At 33.5% G+C, this 20,838-nt stretch overlaps 1 protein-coding gene across 5 annotated transcripts in view; it reads right to left on the minus strand.

The window, feature by feature from the left end:
- Positions 1 to 20,838, minus strand: part of SBF2 (SET binding factor 2) — a 249,473-nt gene that overhangs the window by 29,757 nt on the left and 198,878 nt on the right. For 3 of the 5 annotated variants that reach the window (XM_035328948.1, XM_035328946.1, XM_035328951.1), the window contains 8 exons: positions 19,587 to 19,762; positions 18,520 to 18,665; positions 14,463 to 14,661; positions 12,171 to 12,367; positions 9,283 to 9,420; positions 8,038 to 8,133; positions 4,286 to 4,357; positions 1,997 to 2,181 (listed from right to left, as the gene is read on the minus strand). In XM_035328948.1, the coding sequence (XP_035184839.1) occupies positions 1,997 to 2,181; positions 4,286 to 4,357; positions 8,038 to 8,133; positions 9,283 to 9,420; positions 12,171 to 12,367; positions 14,463 to 14,661; positions 18,520 to 18,665; positions 19,587 to 19,762 (1,209 nt within the window). The remainder of the gene's footprint in view (positions 1 to 1,996; positions 2,182 to 4,285; positions 4,358 to 8,037; positions 8,134 to 9,282; positions 9,421 to 12,170; positions 12,368 to 14,462; positions 14,662 to 18,519; positions 18,666 to 19,586; positions 19,763 to 20,838) is intronic. The other 2 variants (XM_035328949.1, XM_035328950.1) reach the window with 2 other exon arrangements.

Raw genomic sequence — 20,838 nt, forward strand, 5'->3', positions numbered from 1 at the left:
ACCATCTCTCGAGTTACTCTTCCTGTACTCTTTTTTATGAAATTGCCTGCTTTGCCAGAGCCTCCTGAAGCTTATAGTTACAAAAGATACCTCAAATAAGATAAAAAACATATATGAGTAGACCTGACTGAAAACCTCAGGATGAATGCCCTCCAGAAAATCAGATGAAAATTGCAACTCAACAAAACTGAAAACTTTTGCAGGAAAATAAACTTTCTTAGTATTTATAAGAACAGTTTATTCTAATAATGACTAATTATGTTTACTTTGGAGATTTCTGTTTTGTTCTTTTTACTACTATGCTTTATCACATTAAACCAGAACACTTTGTTTATAGATTTAATAGGATATTTCTGTCAATTATTGTCATGCTAATTATATTATAAAGTATTTGAATGTCAAATGAAATATTAATAACTAATAAAAATGACTATTTTGGTTACCAATGTCTAATGAAGTAACCCAAAGGAAAATAAATTTAAAATCAGTTATAAAAGATAAATTAAAAATGATAAGAACTGGTATCTTTTACATATATATATATAAAAGACAACTGCGAGTAAAAGTAAGATATAAAAGAACACTTGAAAGTACAAAAGAAAAGTTAAAATTGAAACAGATTGCAAAGAGTCTTAGGATTTTGATTCATCATTCTAATACAGCATGATTCTTTAATCTCCAGAAATAATGTAAATTCATTCATAAAGAATTGAAAATGGATGTTTTTACTTACTACTAACAACTGCTGTTGTAAACTATGTATTTCACAAAATGCATTGTATTTTATGTATGCTCATATTTGGAAAAACAAAAACAAATGATTTTGCAGTATTTGCAGAGATTTAAAAAATCTGTAAACATTTTCTGAAAAGTGAAGACTTAATAAAGAGGATACATGTTTCTTAAACAACTGCGTCTAAAATATTAAAATTTATCCCCAAAGGTGTATAAAACTGTAGATATCATGGACCTCTTCATGTAATCAAATCAGGATGAACAGACTTCTGAGTTAGTGTTATCCACATCAATTTGACTTCATATGATTCTAAATGCTACCCCTAATTGCTTTTTCTGTGTAATAAAAATCCATTTCCTTCATAATGTATTTCAGAACACCAGGAAAAATAAAACTGCAAATAAGCCTGTTTTATATTTCCCAAACTAGACATCACTGTGAGATGACAACTCAGCTGAACATTAGATGACGAGTCAGCTGTATCATAGTAACAAGCATTTAAGTGTATTTAACCATGGCTCTGACAGGAAGACCATACATATACAGAACTTCAGCACTCTCCTTGGAATAGCTCTGAACAGCCTCTGAAAGGGGCAGCTGCCAGGATCTTTATCCCAGCAGCTACACTTGGCACAGCCGAACTCTGCTGTTTTCTCTCTGCAAAGCCAATGTTTTTGAAACAGTGAAGACATGGTAACTACAAAATACAAAGGCTTTGCTAGATGTTTTGTTGCCACACAACACATTTCATTTCCTTCCTAGTCATGTCTTTTCCAATTTAAACATCCTCATGCTGTAGAAAAGCTAATCCAATCCTTTAATCGTGTTACCCATTTTTGTACCCCTCATCTCTTCCTAACACATCAATACTTGACCAGAAGTGACAAAGGGCTGTATTTACAGCAGCTACATGAGTTTGTGCTTGTATCTACCTGTTCTTTAAAACAATTCAGTAAGCTTTTATTTATGTTAACTTTGTTGTATTATATAACCACAGAGTGTGATTTCTAACCACCACCACATTATGCTGCATTAATTGTTATTCTATGTACAGCAATACAGAACATAGCAAAACAGAACAAAATGGAGAGCATGCCTGTGTAGCAAATATTACCTAAAATGCCCATGAGAATTTACACCTTTAGGAGAGCTATCCACTCGACTTCTCTAGAATATTATTATTGTTTTGTAAAAGCATTAGGGCTATTAAACTCAAGCCAAATAAAAATTATATTAATATAAAAATAAAAATGACATTACCCGTAACTGAGATTTTTCTCCAAATATATAGAGGGCTGCTTGACGTCTCAAAAGCTGACTTTGCAAAAAAGTGCTGCTACTGTAGGAAGTGGTATTGTCTTTGCCTGCAAGTCTTGCACCAACATCAATGAATGGAGTCTGAGCGTTGATAAATCGGTTGCTTGAACGAAGACTTGCCCATACACCTTCATAAAGATGAAAAATATTTAAAAAACTCTTAGTGTGAGGCACTAGAGATGATAACTATTCATGCATATGCTACAACGTAATTTAGAAAGTACACTGTTTAAACATGTCACTTGCATTCCTCATAGAACACAATTAACAACGTGCTGGAAAGAAATCATTTCATAACAAAAACTGTCAAAATCATTCTACCGTACTGTCTTTTAATCTAAGATTCTAATCAAACAGTACTTTCTACTATAGAGAAAATGGTTGCTATGGCATCAGTTACACAATGATAAAAGAAATCACAATTTGCAAGTCACTAACATCCATTTAGGTACATGGAAATGAAATTACTGGTGTTCCTTTCAGAAGTAGGGACAAAAAAGTCAACTATTTCCTTGTCAAAGGCATATTATTTTGGAAGTCTAACCAATAAGAATATTATGCAATAATTACTTCCCTCAAAAATGGAAATACTATCACTTGAATTTCCCCATTTATCTAGAATTCTTGTGTTCCCCTCACCCTACAGAATTTAATAATGCACCCCATATCCTATTGTAACAAAAATGTATACACAAGGATCAATTCAAATACTACATTTCAGGATAAAGCATTCCATATTTGCTCTCCAACTACAGTGATTAAAATGCAGAATGTCATGGATTTTAATTTCTAACTGTCCATGTTTACTGGGCAACTGAAAATGGAAATGAATTTAAGGAAGTTATTTTCTAATCACATTTTTCACAACTATATTCTAGCAGATGTGCGTATAGTACAGCTGTGCGAGTAGACAGAAGGATGCTTAGAAGATCACAGTTCTAGTTTTAATCTGGCACTAAGATCACTAATACTCTGGCATGGTACAGAAATCCCAAAGCCAGCAACCACATGAGCTTGCACCTCAGTAAGGAACAGTGAGTGCAGTGTAACATGGAACCACAGCCTGGCATCTGAAAGCAGCACATCTGTATTTGAATGGCATTGTACTAATCTACTAAACTCTGCCTCTCAACATTTTAGTTTGCATATTGTAGCTCATGCAGCTGCATCATCGTCCATCCAAAAGATGTGAGCAAACAAATAGGATTAACTGAGGATGGTTGGCGAGAAACCTATGAATTGGTTAGCAGTTCCAAACAGTTCCAACCTCAAAGAAAGACAGTTTTATAAAATGTCTCACAGTATTTTTAGTGTAAACTTTTGTTCCACATCTGAACTGCTACAGACAATATAATGAAGACTTCAGAACACAAACAGAAACCACAGAAAGCGTTTAATAAAAGAAATAAGTTCTTGTTCATTTGGTATGAAAAAATGCCAGTTGCAACACAGACAACTCTTCTCCCAAGATGATGCATACAAAAATATCATATCACTCACACTTTATAACATACTAGAAATGCAGGGCATCATTAGAGCCTGTGGCACATCAAAAGCATAAAAACTGTTTATAAATGCATGCAGATGAACATGTTTACCACTGATGGATAACAGTGATTAAAAGACAACTGTATTTCTTTTCTAACTTTGCCTAGTATCTTATTTTTTTTGGTAGCAGTATCTAACTTTCATCATTTGTTATGTATTTTATTATTATATGTTTATAAATTGGCAAATACCAATTTTTCCCTGTTCACTAACATTACCAGTAATTTTGGAAAGAAAGTTCATTCACCGGGTAACAGTATTTCTTAATTATTCTACTAAGGCAGTAGGAGTACTAAATGTTTTTTTTTTTTTTTTTTTTTTTTTTTTTTTTTTTTTTTTTTTCTGCAGAATTATTTTTTTTTTCCGGTTTAAAGTTTTGGCACAGAAAACTATTTTTCTGAAAGAACTTAAAAATTCAACATGTCACTCTGCATTATATCATAATATTAAAGTATAACGTGGTGAAGTGTGTGGCTTATCAGAGTCACTGCATTATACACTCAATGGCCAAATAAACCCAAACCCCAATCATAACAAAACCACAACAGTGAACCCGCAAATCCCAAATTTTGTTAATGCAGAGTCAAGGCTTTCTGACAGCATTACTTTAGCATATATTAAAATATAGTAGTAGTTATGGAGATGGCAGATGAGAATGTGCTTTCAGGACACAGAATACAGTACCTTGATGAACTCTTCCCTTAGTTGCTGATTTGCAATTTGAATGAGTGAAACATTTATCTCTGTACCCAAGCACTGGTAGATAACAGTAAAGACAGAAGGAGGAGGAATGGAATGCACATTGCAGCAAGACACATTGCAGGAGAAAAGAAAAGCGTTACTTATTAATTTCCAAAGATTAAGTGTATACAGAATTTTTTTATACTACATGATTTATCAGACAGCAAAAATCTTAGTCATCACAAGACAAAACATCAATCAAGCCAGAAAACCAGTATTAAGTGGGAAGGAAGTATCCTTTTATCAAAAAACAGTAATTATCATTATCATTTCAGTAGTTTTAAATGAATGCAGCAATCTTTTTTTTTTTTTTCCTATTGTTATAAAATGTTATAAAGAAAACTTAATGATTAAATAATTCTGTCAAATATTTTATTGAAGGCTTCTCTCCAGCTGAAAATTACCTTAATTAAAAATCCCAAATCTTAGTGCATTTTTGTAAACCTGTTTTGTCTATTTTAAGTAGGTAATTTAATGAGCCTCAAAATCAAATCAGAATGTAAGACATGATTAGTTCTATCCACATACAGAAATTTCTAAAGGATTAAGTACAACCATGATTTAGAAAATTTGCAGTATCTATCACACAAAGAAATTTCTCTACCTTGTACAAATACTAATTTTTGGTTGGAGTCTTATATGCTTATCAGAGTGTATGTTTTTGGCTGCAAAACCACATATACACAAGCAACTTCTTTTCATTAAAACATTCTATTAAAACATATTATTGCTAATGAATCTTGATTTTCAAATCAATGTCTGAGTTGAGTCTGTATTTATTCATTATATCTTAGTATTTTCCAGCAGTAACTAATCATACTGATAAAAGGATTTTATTCTATTAAATTACACAACAAAACTAGGTAAGAATTGCTGTTCTTTATAATTACACTGTACTTATAAAGTAATATAAGAAGAAAATATATGCATTTTTTAGTGAACTTATGAAAGGTATCAACCAAATTACTGCCAAAAAAAGGGTCAAAGAATGAAAATATATTATGAAATATAAGTATTTGGCAAATATTTCTGATCAGAAATAACTGTGTTTTAGGCAAATACTTTACTACAATGTTCCAGATAAACTAAAAAAAATACAGTACTTAGCATGGACACAGATACCAATGAGTACTCAGAACAAGGATGATTTTTAAAATTGAAATTACTATTCAAGCACTGCTACATGTCTTCTAATTTTAAATGTATGCATATTAAAAAAAACACATTTGTCACAAAAGAATGGAAAATGTCATTTTCAGTTGGTGCATCTAAGCTGAACCTGTATTGTGTGACAATAAAAATAAGGAAGGAAAGAGTGATCCAGAATTAAACGTACAAAACTACTGCTATTATATTTTGTACCGTGTAGTGCAAAATCCAGGTATTAAATGGATGTTGCAGATGCGTGCTATGATAAAGTAACTAACTAACCACACAGCCTTTATTTATTTATATATTTTTGTGTGTGTGTGTGTTTCTTGGTTTTGCTTTTTGAATTACTCTGAGGAATGTGAAATCACTTTAGACTGCCTGCATAAGTTTCTTTTTGTAGCTGACCAAAAAATCTGTATTTTTGGTCCTGCATAGTGTATGGTGACACTACTTCACATGTACGATATAACTAGCTTGCAGAAGTAGTAAAAATCCTAGTGATAATAAACAATGTGAATCCATTTATCTGAGAACAGCAATTTAAGCAATCTATATAATTTGTGTATTTTAGAGTTTCTTCTAAAAGAATTCTGTTATCTCACTTAAAAATACCCTAGAGTTTACTTCTTTACAGTAAGATATTCCCTTTCTCTTTTCTCTCTTACCCTGTCAACTTCTCACCTTCACTAGGGCTCCCATCGTACTTGTCAAACATTCTTATTTTTCAGCAAAGTCCTCATGTATCCTGCTGAGCTGTGAATAGACTGCAGATACTGGTCTGTAGTTACACCTTTCAAATATATAGAGCAGGTGTGGCATCAATCCAGCAAGATACAAGAAAATTTCTCTGCCCTTTTCCTGATTAACGCTCAAATTTAGGCAAGAGACAATATCCAACAAGAAAACGTGATGTCTGGGACTCTAGTAGGGACACTACCTTGAGACTCCTTTTTCCTTCCCTCACTCTATCACACTTCAAAAGACAACTTCCATGTAGTCAAACAGCAAGCTTTTCCCTTTCTTATCTGGTGTATCTTCATGGCTCCTCAGTGAAACTTTGCTGTTGGCACTTCTATCCCAACATGAGGAGGTAGAATACAACAAAATGTCTGCTGTCAGCTACCCAGTATTTTCGCTGTTTCAGTACTAAGACAAGCTGTGCATAGCCATGAGTTCATTTAACAATTCCAGACACTCTTGCTCTCTTCAGTTCCCGGTAATTTTACCTATCCAATTAAAATCTCCGTGTTTTTTTCATCTCCATGTACTACAATAGTTAAAGACAGTGAATAGAGAACATCAACAGAACTTTTAGATATAAACTATGCATATACTATGACTAATGAAAGTGAAAAGAATTGTCCATTCTGTGATGATCACCATAAACTGTCCTTCCTCTCTTTCTTTCTGCTATAATCCTCACATAGCTTCTCTATATAGCTGTGTGTATTTTCCTTCCTTTGCTTCTTCCTTTGCCCCTGCTTTCTTCTTTCCTTCGTTGTTCTAATCTCTTCCATCTCTTTTGGAAGTCTTTCTCTAGAAAATTGTTTTATTTTTCTCCATACAAAGCTACAGCTTTTCTATCACAAAATAATTTAGGTTGGAATACACCTCAGCGGGTCAAAATAGGTCTAACTTGAATTTCAGATGAAGTTTTTTTTGTCTTTTCTCATTTCTACCTTTGAAAATATGAGTTGAACTTGCTGTAAGATTGGTATTTTGCTGCCTACAAAGCTGCACTGAGTCATAAGGGAAGAAAAGCAACTTTCAGATGCCTAAAAATATTTGTATTAGTAGCCTTCATGGATAGAAGGTAACTAAATCCAAAATTCTCCATTTTGAGAAATATTTCTACCCTTATTCTAACAAACATATGACGTATTTAAATAATTCAACACATTAGTTTAAGCACAGAAAAAATCTTAATAATTTCATCAGACCAGAAGAGTAAAAGTAACTGGAATTCACTTCACAGAATGAGTTTCTTGTAGAAATGACACTGATGATCCCTTGTAACTAAGAATAACTATTCCCAAAGGCACTGTATCTCCCTACTCTTACAGCCTGGCCACATAACGCCTTCCTTTACCTAGAGTAAAATTATTCAGATTGATTATTTCTATCTAGATGAAGCATCAGCTAATCTTCAGACAAATGCCAGACTAATACAAATGACTAAACTGGAGACTGTAAAATGCATTCAATCCTAATGTAAAATGTGCATTTTTAGGTCATACATGTCAGGTACATACAAATATGGATGTATCACAAAGTATTTAGAAACATCTTTCCTAACTGAGTGCTTAATTTTCCATTTATTTTGAACATGAAATTAGCTTTATTTCAATGGTAAGTAGAAGACAAACAGAAATTAGATACGAAGAGTATGTTATCGACTGAGGCTAATTGGTAATTTTGAATTTGTTGTTTCAGAATGTAATGAATTTGTAAGCCGTGTAATTATTTTTATTTCACTGACATTTTGTTATCATTTATTATTTCAAATAAAACAGGTACTTAGACTTTGATCTAGTCTTACTAACCTCCTCGAGCAAAGCTATTGGATAGATTTACATCCAAATGTCCTGGCACTACCTGCTTAAACACAGTAGACATTCTTGAAGCCCTCCTTTCAGTGCCTAAAGTCAGCCAAAAAAAGAATAGAAGATTAAAAAAAAACTATACTTAACATAAATGATGAAAATACTTTTTTTTTTTTTTTTTTTCACACTTAATGCAGCTAATTCTTGTCAATTTTGTACTTCTGCTGTATTTTTTTAAGACAGATGTATACATTGGCAACAAAATGATGATGTTAGATACAGTTAAGCAATCAACGTATGTTACAATAAATGAAGTAAAGCATGCACACTTTGGAAATAGTGTTATTTTACAGGAAAAGCCACTGTTTACAAGAAAAGCCCCTGACCCTATTAGGCCAATTTCCACCAGATGAATAAGGCAAGACAGACAATTTCAATTCACGTACTCTTTAAGCCATTGAGAATACCTTCAGTTTCATCATGTAGTAATTGAGATAAAACATGGATTTGTTTCTTCATGGTTCCTCTAAACGTGGAACCACCTAACTTAAATAATGTCTTTTTAAAGTTTTCACTGCAAGTAAGCTCTACACGAAAACAGCATTAAAATCCTATTGTATGTAACACATGAAAATGCCTAAATGACTTCCACTACTTTTGTAGCTCAATAGTGCATCTGTTCATGTGGAGTCTGGCCTTCCAGCCTCACGTTTTCTTACTTTATGAAACAGAGTAGTGTTTCACAGTCTCTTCAGGTTGGCATTCTCTTATTCTATATATAGTTTTCAATATGCCTACTTTGTTATAGAAGACCTTAAAGCATGTCTATGTTTTTGATTCTTTTATATAATTATTGCATTTGATATTAAAAAACAAAACAAAACAACAACAAAAAACTTGGCATCTTGATTATCTGGAGGACTTTATATTATTAGCTCCTGAATTGTTAAAATTACTAATGCCTCTAGATTGGCCCATCATACCCAAGTGAATTTCATCAAAAACCATGAACCATAGGCTGAGAATCACTTACCATCAGATTAAGAACACTGAAAAACATTATGAAAAAGTTTAAAAACATCCTTTATGTACAGAGATACACTCATTAAAACTAAGAGTGAATAAAACTATCTGGAAAGTGAAACAATAGAAGAAACAACAGAATTCAAATTGAACTAGAACCAAATCCAAGAAAATTCACTTTTCAACTTAACCACAGAAAAGGACTATACCAAACTATTTTACCTGGAGATAGAGCAATTGTTGGTCTAACAGTGAGAGTATTACTGCCATTCATTTTGCAGTGGACGGATATCACATTAAGTAAGGCTTGTAGGTATTTTTCTTGTTCTATACTGCTTGAGGATTCTAAAGAAGCAGGAGCTAGAAAGAGTTGCAGGAAGAATGGACAACATTAACATATATTTATAAATACACAGAATAACAAAAGAAAAAAGCTAACCATATAAAAAAGATCATTGACAATTTCATGGTTTGTCTGTCCTATGTTGAAAAAGTCATTTCTTCGATGACAAAGAATGCCCAGATGTTCATCACATGGCTGCAAGCAGCACCAGCAATATTCTCTTGCATTCCATTCCACAAAACTAAGCTTCTAAAAGAGTCTTTTATCCAGTGGTAACCATTTAAAACATTGACAATTCACAAGTGGTCAGTGCAAACAAAATGGAGATGATGTAGTTTCCCCTTCACTCTCAGAAGTGAAAGCAACATTTATAAGTTTGTGATATTTGTCAGCAAATGTCAGCCTCAAAGTAATAATAATAAAAAAACGTAGAGAACAGATAGAGTAGTTTTTCAACAGAAGATAAAACCATACTCAGTTGGCTCTTCCTCAATACAGTAAGGGAAGGTGTCTTACATGTAAGCAAAGGTTCCTTGAGATATGCTGCCCATTCACTGAAAGTATACATTTATTAAAAGACACCAGTGTTTATGCCATCCGTTTATGCAGTTAGAGGCATCACTGGACACAACCCTCAAATCTTTCAGGCACCCTACCCCAAGATTCTGATGTTTTTAGTGAAGTAGAAAGAGAAAAGAGGATGGACAGTGCATGCACACCTGGATAATACATGTAAAGGAACCTCCAGCTATGAAAAGCAACATTCCTGTTCCCCAGTGACAGCCTACCCGCTTCTTCACCAGTAGGTAACTTCAGGAAGTATCTTCCCACCTACTTAGGTAAATTCTAAGGCTGGGTGGAGGATGGGAGGGTGGTGGGAGAAGCTGAACTGTTCTAAGAACCATAACTCATTTTCTGGAAACCTCTGAATAATCCTTGACACACATGGAGTTTCAGATGACTCCTCTGTGTATCTCAGAAATTGGATCACTCTCCAGATGTCACTGATGTTGCTTGAGTTACTTGGGAACACTGAAGAGGACTGTTTCAGAGAGAGAGAAGTGGCTGCAAAAGACTGGATAAAAGCAAAGCTAGGGAAGACACAGACACAGTTTAAAAACAGGGTGGAAAAAATAGAAAAAGCACAATGAGAAAGCATGATGTTCTGTGAAATTACTGTAATGAAGTTGAGCAGACATCCACTTAAGACTTCAAGAAGTTAAGAATCAAATAACAGAACACAAAATCAATGCAAAAACAAAAGCAAGTTTTAAATGTGCATTAGGAAATCAGGTGATCATTGGAGGAAACTACCTTAACAAGAAAAAACATCCATTTGTGTCCAGCTGCAAGGACTCAGAAGGAAGGGAAGGAGATGAATTAGGTCCTGGGCTATACTATGACTATGAAGACAAAAAACTGTCCAGACTCAAGGGGTCAGATTTTCCTCAAATGCCAACTGATTTTTCTTTTTTTTTTTTTCTTAATTCTAGCTTACTACAGCCACATCTAGACTTGCTACAGGACAAAAATATAACTTGATCACAAAAGCCAGAATTTGGAATCTGTGATGAAAGTGGGAGTCAAAGAACCTGAGCGAGCACACTCTGACAAGCCACAACTACTGCAACTTACAAATAGTTTTCTCTGTGATGCTTCAATCAGATGCTATGCTGGAAACTAAAAGTTACCTGATTAGTTGGATGTGGCTTAGTTTCAAGATAGATTCAAGTAGTATCTAAATTAATAGTAAAATTAGGAAGTGATTAGAAAATGTACATGCAGGAAGCATCATGCTGCTGCAGTCTGGGAAAGTGTTTTAGTTCTTAACAACTACAACTTAGTTAAATGGAATGAAATGTCTAAATGAAAGGATAATGTCCTTATCACTTCCACTTGGAAAGTTTTATTTTGTGAAGATCGCTGTGTGTCTTTTTGTAAAGTGACCCAAGAGATGAATAGCTTGATTTATATGAAATTATGTTATTGAACTAAATGTATATGTGAGCTAAAGATTCAGGGCAACAATGTCCTTGCAAAAGATTACAGATGGAAAATTTGCCCTTCAACCTTAACATCAGTCACCCCTCACACAGTGCTGAAGAAGTCAACTATTGTTCTTTCCAAAATCAGTTTTACCCTATGTTTTATTCTTCTGAAAAATTAACTAGTGACAAATCTTGTGTTGGTCCAATCTTCATCATACAAAGGAAGAGATTTACTTAATGCAAAGACCCCAACAATAATCTTTTGGGCCTATATTTTATAAAAGAAAGATAAAAGTTCAACTAATATCACATTGAAAGACATCAGAAAATCTGTCGAATACTGTTTGTTCTAGTATTTTATATAGTACTTTATTAAAAATGACAACATACACTCATTACAAAAACAGTGCAATGGAAATAGATAATTGAAGTCAAACTGGGGAATTTATCAGAAATCTTGGTGCTTTATTCTCAGAAACATTGCATTTGGCAGATGCAAGCTTTGGCTGAAGACTTCTAGTTCATATATAATCCCTATTCAGATGAGTTCAATTAACACTTTTTGAACCACCTTCATACCGTTCAAGGTCTGCTTCATGACAGAGAGTAATTAAACTGAACTACTTAACTGATAACAACAGAACTGATAATTTAACAGCTGAACTGATAAACATTCACACCCTGAGATTTTTGATTCAATCATCTTACCGATTCTTCTGGAAAAGTAAGTATTTCTAAATAAAATTACATATACAGAAAACCGAATTGCATCAGCTCACCTGTAGGATGTGTGTTTTGGGATTTAAAGAGGCCAACAACACCTTTTCCATGAAAGCCCCCTGACCTAAGTAGAAGAGTACTGTTTTTCATGTTTTTCCAACACACAACTGGTAGGCGATTGTGACGGTAACAGCGAGCAATTCTTTGCAGACTGCTGTCTTGAACTGACTGAGGTACTACCAGAAGTCCAGGATAACTGTATTGACAAAAAGGTGAAAAATTTGAACAACAATTAAACGTGCTCTCAAAATTTTAAACAATGAAAAAAAAAGTCCTAACGCTATAGGCAGAGTATACATCTTAATGAAAATACATGCTAACTGGTACTACTGCTTTTTATTCCACAACTCTCCTGTTTTAGTCCAATCCTTTAAACTACATTTATTTGTAAAGAAAACTGCATGTATTAAACAACGTAAATTAGGGAAAAATCATAAGACTGTCACTTGCAGTGTCCTTCCATCTAAGGTTAGTTATATTTGGTAATAATTCTCTTCCCAATGGATCTCTTACCCATCACTATAATGAAGCCATAGTTTTGAGAATGACAGAAAACAGAATTGTGAGGCATGCACATGATACAGTAGTTTTGTTTTGACACTTGTATACAGAATATAAGAATGGAAATGAAAGAATGTTTAGATTGCCTAGAGTATCAGAACTAAAACAATATTTTTTGGTCATAACTGGTTTATGTCAAAATGTATTTTATAACCATATTCCTTGGAACAGTGTATTTGAAAATTAAATTTTGTGTACTTTTTAGAACACTACAAGACATTGAGAGATTAGGAACTTTACTAATACAATAGATGTAAAAATAGAGAACTCAACAAGATGGCATTGGTGTTTCTGTTAGAAAAAAGGGATTCAAGCAATGAGAAAATTTATTTTCTATTTCTTACAAAAGTATTCAATTTAAGTGCCAGTTTAATATATTAAGAAGAAACTAACACAATGAGCTGTGAAATGTTAATGCTTGCTGAACAATTTTGTTCCTATAGAATATACACTGCTCTTGTAAATTCAGTACTTTGACATTTATTGAACTACCCTCATACAAAAAGAATGTACATACCATTTATGTTCTGGTTCTTAGAACACAATAGTCAAACTAATACAGCATTAGGGTTTAAGTATTTCTATCCAGTGATTTGTAATCTACTGAGACATCAATTATCTTTACCAAAGAAACTAATCATATTAAAAACTGGTAGATTTTTGAGAGGGAAGAGTTGTATACATAACGACCAGGGCACAGCCAAAATGTGCAGACTTTAAATGTTTTTATTTGCATTGTATTTAATGGGGATTGAACAAAAACACAGTTATTAATCTGTTATTCTATGTATGCAAGAAAATAGAAAGGATCTACTATTTTCTTGTGCCCTTCTTCCATGAAGCGCTGGCAATTTCATTATCCATAATGAAAGCAGTGACTAGCCAAAACTGGCTTTAGAGAATGCAGACGCTCTTCTGATACAACTTATGCAGATATGCTTTCTATTACAAAGAATTTTTGTGGGTAGTGGTAGCAAATTACACTAATTTTCACAACCTAAAAAGGGAGTTAGTAACATTCATGCATTAATGTACAGCATGTGACTTTCAGTACACGATGAAGTTTAAAGTAGTATAGATACCCTCATGAATTCAATTTTAAAACATATTTTTGATTTGAAGGAAGTAGTTAAATTACTTGTTTTGATGCCTTTTTTTTTTTTTTTTTTTTTTTTTTTTTTTAAGGAACAGAGTATGTGCTACATAAACTACATAATACTACATAAATAATTTCCAGTACGAACACAAACCATCAAGGCAGACTGAGTTCTACCATCTAGCTTCATCACTAAATTAGCTGGAAAATAGCCTCTTAATTTCAGTGTAGCAAATCTTCAGTGTAGAAAGCCAAGAGAAAAACTGCATCAGAAGGCAATTCACAGCATCTAGGTTAGTCTCCTCTGAAAGCACCAAGGACACTCTCTTTCCATGGGCAATGAAAAGAACCTAGAAATAAAGACTTGTCTGACAGCTTCTGGGGAGGCTCTGAAAGCTCACTTCTGGCTACCATCACTGGCAGTCTTTCCAAATCTGATGAATACATACACAATCACCATGTGACAGAAGAGGAATCTCTAAGAGTGGAATACAAATAGCTTCAAGGCCACTGGTTGAACACACTTACAACAGACAAAAAAGAAGTCCGAGTAAGCTGTTTAATGAATATGGAATGTGGAATGCATGTTACGTCATTTTTATTTTCAAATACTTGACTGAGTTGGTAAACTCACCTCCTGCAAAGTGAATACATCCTGTTCAGTGCAGTTATTCTTAAGTATTCTGGTTTTGATCGAGAAGTGTTACTACTGATGGTCCCTAGTCCCAAACGTTGATAGTCTCTGAAACAGGCTCTTTCTACTAATTGCTCCATTGTTGACTTCTCTGAAGCTTTTAGGGTACCACTGGTGTGCAGCTCACTGTCATCTGAAACTAACATCAAAAATCTTTGAGTTTGCTATTGCAAAAGCCAGCAATTACATACACACACACTCAAAGAAAACAATGTAACTTTCTGAGCTAATTAGTAGTCTTATTGTCAGTGATCAACTACAGGCACTAACGAATAGAAGCTATCGTTTGCAGAAATTATAAGCAACAAAATAATACTCCAGTCAGGAAACTTAAGAGTATCCCAAAGTTACATACTGCTGTAGTGGTTGGCATGGCTGACACCTCTCTTTTGTTAAAATTCCAGAAAAACTTCTCTCATACATTTATTTGAACTGAACTGAAGGCAGGTATTCTTTCTATTAACAGTGTATTTATGCAAGCATGTTAAACTCACAACTGCTATACAAAGATGTACATCAGAAAGAATAATCAAAAGTGAGCACATAAATTCATTAAATGTGCAGGATAAAATGGATCTCGTAAATTCTTTGAAACTGTCTTCAAAAGATGTAAAAATCTTTCTAAAGCTTGGCTCAAATTAAAAATGTTTCTGCATTATAATTTCACAGCAGGTAAGTGTTGGCTTCTTAATGCTTCAGTTTCAATGTCAAACAGCAGCTTTCTTCAGCTATACACATCAGCTGCATTTTCCAAACCAAAAGAAACTTAAACATGAAAGATAAAAACCATGTCACAAGTTCAAACTACACTAAAATTCAAGTCAAGCAGGGTCTTTGTACAAAACCTGCCACCTGCCTGTTATCAACACTTGAACTATTTCCAAATACGTCTGAAAGCAGATTTACTGTTCACAGTATGTATCAGTTACTTGCTACCACTTTATCTCAAGCATTAAAGCCTGTGCATATGAGGGGAAGTATTTCTTCATGAATTAGGCAACACAAAGTATATGAAGATTTAAATTTAAAACAATACTTTATAAAATCGGCAATTAAAATTATATTTAAAACCTAAAATTATGATGCAATTAGAAGTCTACTGGCAGCAGATAACATTCAGAATTTACAGCAGTAGAACCCAGATACATCTTTGTATTTATCTTAGCATAAAAGCTACATAAATATTTTTTTTTGCCCCAATGGTGCACATACAAAAGTAACTATTTTGTATTTGACCTAAACAATTAAGAGTTTAGTGCTATGGATATCTCCCCTTTTTCCTATATTTTCGTATTTGTCCTAGTAAGAAAGAAGTCACAAAACATTTACAATTATAAAATGTACTAAGAGAAACAAAGTAAAGGAGTTTTAGAAATAATTTTGTTTGGGGAAAACAGAAGCTTGGTATTTAACAATTTTAAATGCTATAACTGACTTAGATAACATGAGGGTGCATTTCTTGAATTTTTTTTTTCCTAAAAGCATTTTTCTCTCATGAAAGCAGGTATATTGGTGATCAGAATTTGCAAAATATCTTTCTGAATGTGTAAAAAAGCTAGAGATTATAGGAGCTCATACCAGTGTCTTTAACCTGAAGAGGGAGAGGAAGATATATTTTACTATCTCAAGTTCAAAATGCATTTTTTTTTCATTTGATTTTGAAAATAAGAGGAATAAATCCTCTGTTTTACTGTTCTTGAGATATGACTGCTTGTAAAAGCACTTTTTACAGAAGGTCTCGCATTTCATTGAACACACCACTATGATCAGCTATACTATAATGATTTGTTGAGATTCATGAACTCTCCAAAAAATAAAAATTAGGAGGAAATGTAGGGAAGAAAAGTTCCAGGTGTTCATTAGCAATAGCTTGTGACTAGAGTATTGTGCCCAATTCTGAAAATCAGGATAAGTTATGTGCGGACCAGTTCAAGAGGACCGAGAGAAGAGCAATGAAGATAATCAGAACTCTGCCAAGACTAATGCATAGGACTGAAAAGAACTACAGATATTTAATATCCAGAAAAGAACAGAGAAAGGAAATATTACAATAGTCCATAAATATATTAAACAGTGCAATCCAAATGAAGGGAGTCATCTCTTCTACATGTATATAGCAACAGAGTAAGAAACGAAGGATTTAAGTTGTGGCAAGTAAATGTTTAGCCCTGAGCATCGCAAAGTTGCTTGTTATTCTCCAGCGTTAAGGATGGTTAAAGTATTAGTATAAATTGTCTAGAGTTGTGAAAAATTCATCTTTGAAAGCTGAGAAAAAGTTAGATAAACATGTATGAGGAACATATTAAGTATGTTGATCCTGCTTTGTGGCAGAGAGATGGAGTAGATGATGGAAGCTCCTTCCAACACTATCTTTAATGGTTCTTTCTGTAAGACAATGCATGACCTGCTGCAGATAGTGCCAATTTGCTCCCCTTTGCTTCATTGTTGTTATAGCTACAGTTTCCTATACTTCAGTTTCTGGGACTTGCAAACAAACGGTAATCCACAGCAAACAATATGAAACAAATTTCAGTGATTAAACGGCAAATTTTCTACAGCTATTTGTACTCTGTCTGAAGCAAGGAGTACTACAGTTGTCAGCTGAGGTGTCAGCGCTGTTGTCAGCTGAGGTGTCAGTGCAGTGTGAACAGAAAAGCAAGCTGTCAGACTTTAATCACCTCACACATACCCAGTAACAACATCTGGAAAGCAGCAGGTAGGAAGCCTCACAATTTATATTTTTCTAAGTTTGTCAGGAGAGGAAAAAAGTGACTGTCATTAATCTTTATGTAACACCTGTGCTCAAGAATGTAGTTGTTTTGTATATATGCAATGCAGCAACTCTTACAATTTCTTCATTGCAAAGAGAAGTGTGAATACACAGGCTTAACTATGTTTGGTCTCTCTGAGTGAAGGACACAAAATCACACCCAGAACAGGTACTGACTGCACAATTCCTTTTGACCTGAAGATTCTGCATCATAAGAACACATACTAACTCAGCACTTAAGGAAGAAGCTGGAAATTCAGCTAAGAATGTAAATTTTCAGCAGTATATGGACATTCCATATTTCATAACCTTTTCTTTGTGCATTTTTTCCCCACCACATTTATCTGGAATGGAAGAAGAGAATTTATTTTTTTTTTCTTTAATGGAATGGCTTTTTTTTTCTCTTTTTGAGAGAACACATCAAGTGCGTTCTCATACTCTGACTTCAGAAAACTTTTATTTATCTGCATGTAAGTCACTTAAGTCACCTTGCTCACTGACTAAATATTCAAAAGGCAAATTTGGCTTGTTTGATGTTTTGGAGAAATTATTAGTGTTTCATAAACACTTCCTTATTGGAAATGCCTTTTTTTTTTTTTTTTTTTTTTTTTTTTTTGAACTACAGTAAAAGAAAGAATGGTATGACAAAACAATACCTGTTTATGTACAGGAGAATCTGGTTCCCTCTAGTGGTTTATTATAAATTAGCACTGGTCCAGATAAGGATATACTGACAGCAGCACGTGGTAGGAAAAGAAGTGTTTGGAAGAAAGTCAAACTCAACACCATCACGTGAACTATACAAAGCGTCCAAATCACCTTCCACCTTCTGTCTCCAACCACTTTCAACAGAAGTTTGGAAACACGGTATTGCCAGTAATAATGACTTCTGCTGCCTTCAGAAATCATTTGTCACTTTCACAAATACAAAATTTGCCTATAGTATTGGCTGTTTCTTGAATCTCACCAAATAATGCTTTCTCACTGTAGGCTAATTGCTGATGTCAGGCTTTCTAAAGATACTATATGAAAATAGCTTGATAATTAATATAAATAATAAATTTATTATACTTTACTACTTTTGCCCTGTATGTCTGGTCATCACAAACAAAAACACTTTAAAAATGTACATGTTTGCAACCTTTCTTTCTCCTGTCTAGGAAGACTTCACAATTTCTTCTTCCAGGTAAGGCTTATCAACAAAAATGGATAATACTTTATTATTACCAGAGACATCATCATCTTCATTCCAGCCTGGACGATTCCCTCTTTCTTCCACTATTGTGCCCGTCTTCTTCTTTAATAAATACTGGCGACCAATTGTCATCTTCCCAGCACGTTTTGCTCCTTTCACAATACTTTTTGAGAAGGTACTATAAGTTCATATCAATAAAAATATTTCAAAAGATGGATATAATTCTCCACAATAGCACATACAGATTTTCAGGATGAATGTGCTTACCCATATAAAAACATTTTGTATTTTCTCATTTAATAACAAAATCATAACCACCAGAAATATGACTTCCTATATTAATTTTTAAATGCAAATTTTATTACTTGAAGAGTAATTTTAGCTATTATATATATAACATAATGAATAAGCAGCCATAATCTTTCTTCAGGTATTTGTACTTTGCTAGCAATGTAACACATCTATGAATTTGGCAGAATGAAGGCAGGAAAGACTGATACTACCTTCAAGTTTTAAGATTCCATGACTACCTTGGAATTCTACTTCCCACGTCAACATTTCAGTGATTCAAGAAAGAATCACTGAAACTACCACTCTGGAATGGCATAAGAATCCATCTAGCCTAGTAAAAACTAATGTGCAACATAAAATTCAAAAGAGAACCCAAAGCCGAAACTCTAGTTTAAAGTACACAAGGACAGCTGAACAGACTATACTAAAGAGTAAAATGAATTCTAGCCTACATTAGGTTACTAACCTAAAATGTAATACACAAGAAATCTGTTTCTATGTTGGCATAGTTCACATAGCTGAAAATGTTATTTATATTGTGCGTGTTTCAAAATGTAATGAGATACTTGTTCAAATTTACTGCAGCAAGAAGTCTGGATAAACAGTATGTTCTTATATACACATTTATTTCATATCAATCTACCTTGTTTTCAGTAAAGATAAAAAGACAGAGAATAGCAATCAGTTATTTTGGTTTTCTTGAGAACTGATTAAATGATCTGGGGATCTGAAAATCTGTCTGACTGTTTGATGTATTTGACTAGTAGTAAACAAAGAGAGAGTGACAGAAGAAGAAGAATGACTATACCGGAATGACGTGTTCTTTTCTTTTTGCTTTGGTAAAATTATTTGTGGTGCTGTTTGCCCAGCTGCAAATGCAAAAGTGCTGAAGATAGATTGAGGATAGCGGAACTTCATTAGCTGTTTCTTAAATATTTCCACGACTTCAGGACTTACTTCTTCATCAAATGCTACTTTAATTAACTGCATATAAAGACAGAACATGTTAGAAACTGAAAAAAAAAAAAAAAAGATGATAAAAGAAATTAAAAGATCCTAATATATATTAACAAAACCCACATACTTAGACAATACTATGCCCATCAGAAAATACAAATATAGGTACGTATATCCTATTGATTTTGAGGGATATCATACAGCTCATTCTTTTTGTTGTTGTTGTTTACTTTTTGCATTTATGTTGTAACACTAAGGTATTTTCACTATGAAGCATCTGGAATTCTCATAATACCAAACACAGAAATATTTTAAGTAGTTGTGCTGGCGCTATGATGTCTACAACAGTTAAAATGCTAGTCACATGGGATAGCTCAGGTTGGAAATATTCTGTCAGCTCTACTATATATCAGAAAGTAAAGTTGGTAATGTACTCTCATCAAATCAACAAATTCAGCATTCTTATGTCACAACCATTAAACTTCCATTATTTAGTGATCCTAATTTTTGCCTCACCTTCCAAAGTCTAGAAAACTGCTACTAATAAAGCATAATAGTGAAATCTGATCCTTATAAAGGAACTAACCTCCTGCTATTCAACACTGATCTATTCAGCCTGTTAGAAATGTTTTTTAAAAACTTCTTATTTATTTATTTATGTATTTTTTATTATTTATTATTTTCCTTTAAATTACACTACATCATCCTCAGCCAAAAGTAGGACAGTCAGATCTTCATGGAAAAAGAATTTAAAAAAATAAGGCAGAGATAAAATAGGGAATCCTTAAAAGGGCTCAAAAGACCCTTAAGAATGTGCAAAAAGCAAACAAATATCCTAGAGCTTTATCTTTGATTGCATACCTACACACATTTGGAAGTTTGCTTGTCATCTTGAAGGTGGATTTCATTTTTTTTTAATTTCACTTATTTTGTAATTACTTTCCAAAAGATTAATAACTCTGTTGTTCTATGATCTCCTTGAAAGAATTTTTACAAGCTATACTGGTACAAAGTTTTAAAGATATTAAATAGCATAGCTACAGCCAAAACACTCTGAACATCCTAATTAATAAACAAAGATGGGGGGTGGGTCACTGCTATCA

This window comes from Oxyura jamaicensis, chromosome 5, assembly GCF_011077185.1.
Source record: "Oxyura jamaicensis isolate SHBP4307 breed ruddy duck chromosome 5, BPBGC_Ojam_1.0, whole genome shotgun sequence".
NCBI classification, from domain to species: domain Eukaryota; kingdom Metazoa; phylum Chordata; class Aves; order Anseriformes; family Anatidae; genus Oxyura; species Oxyura jamaicensis.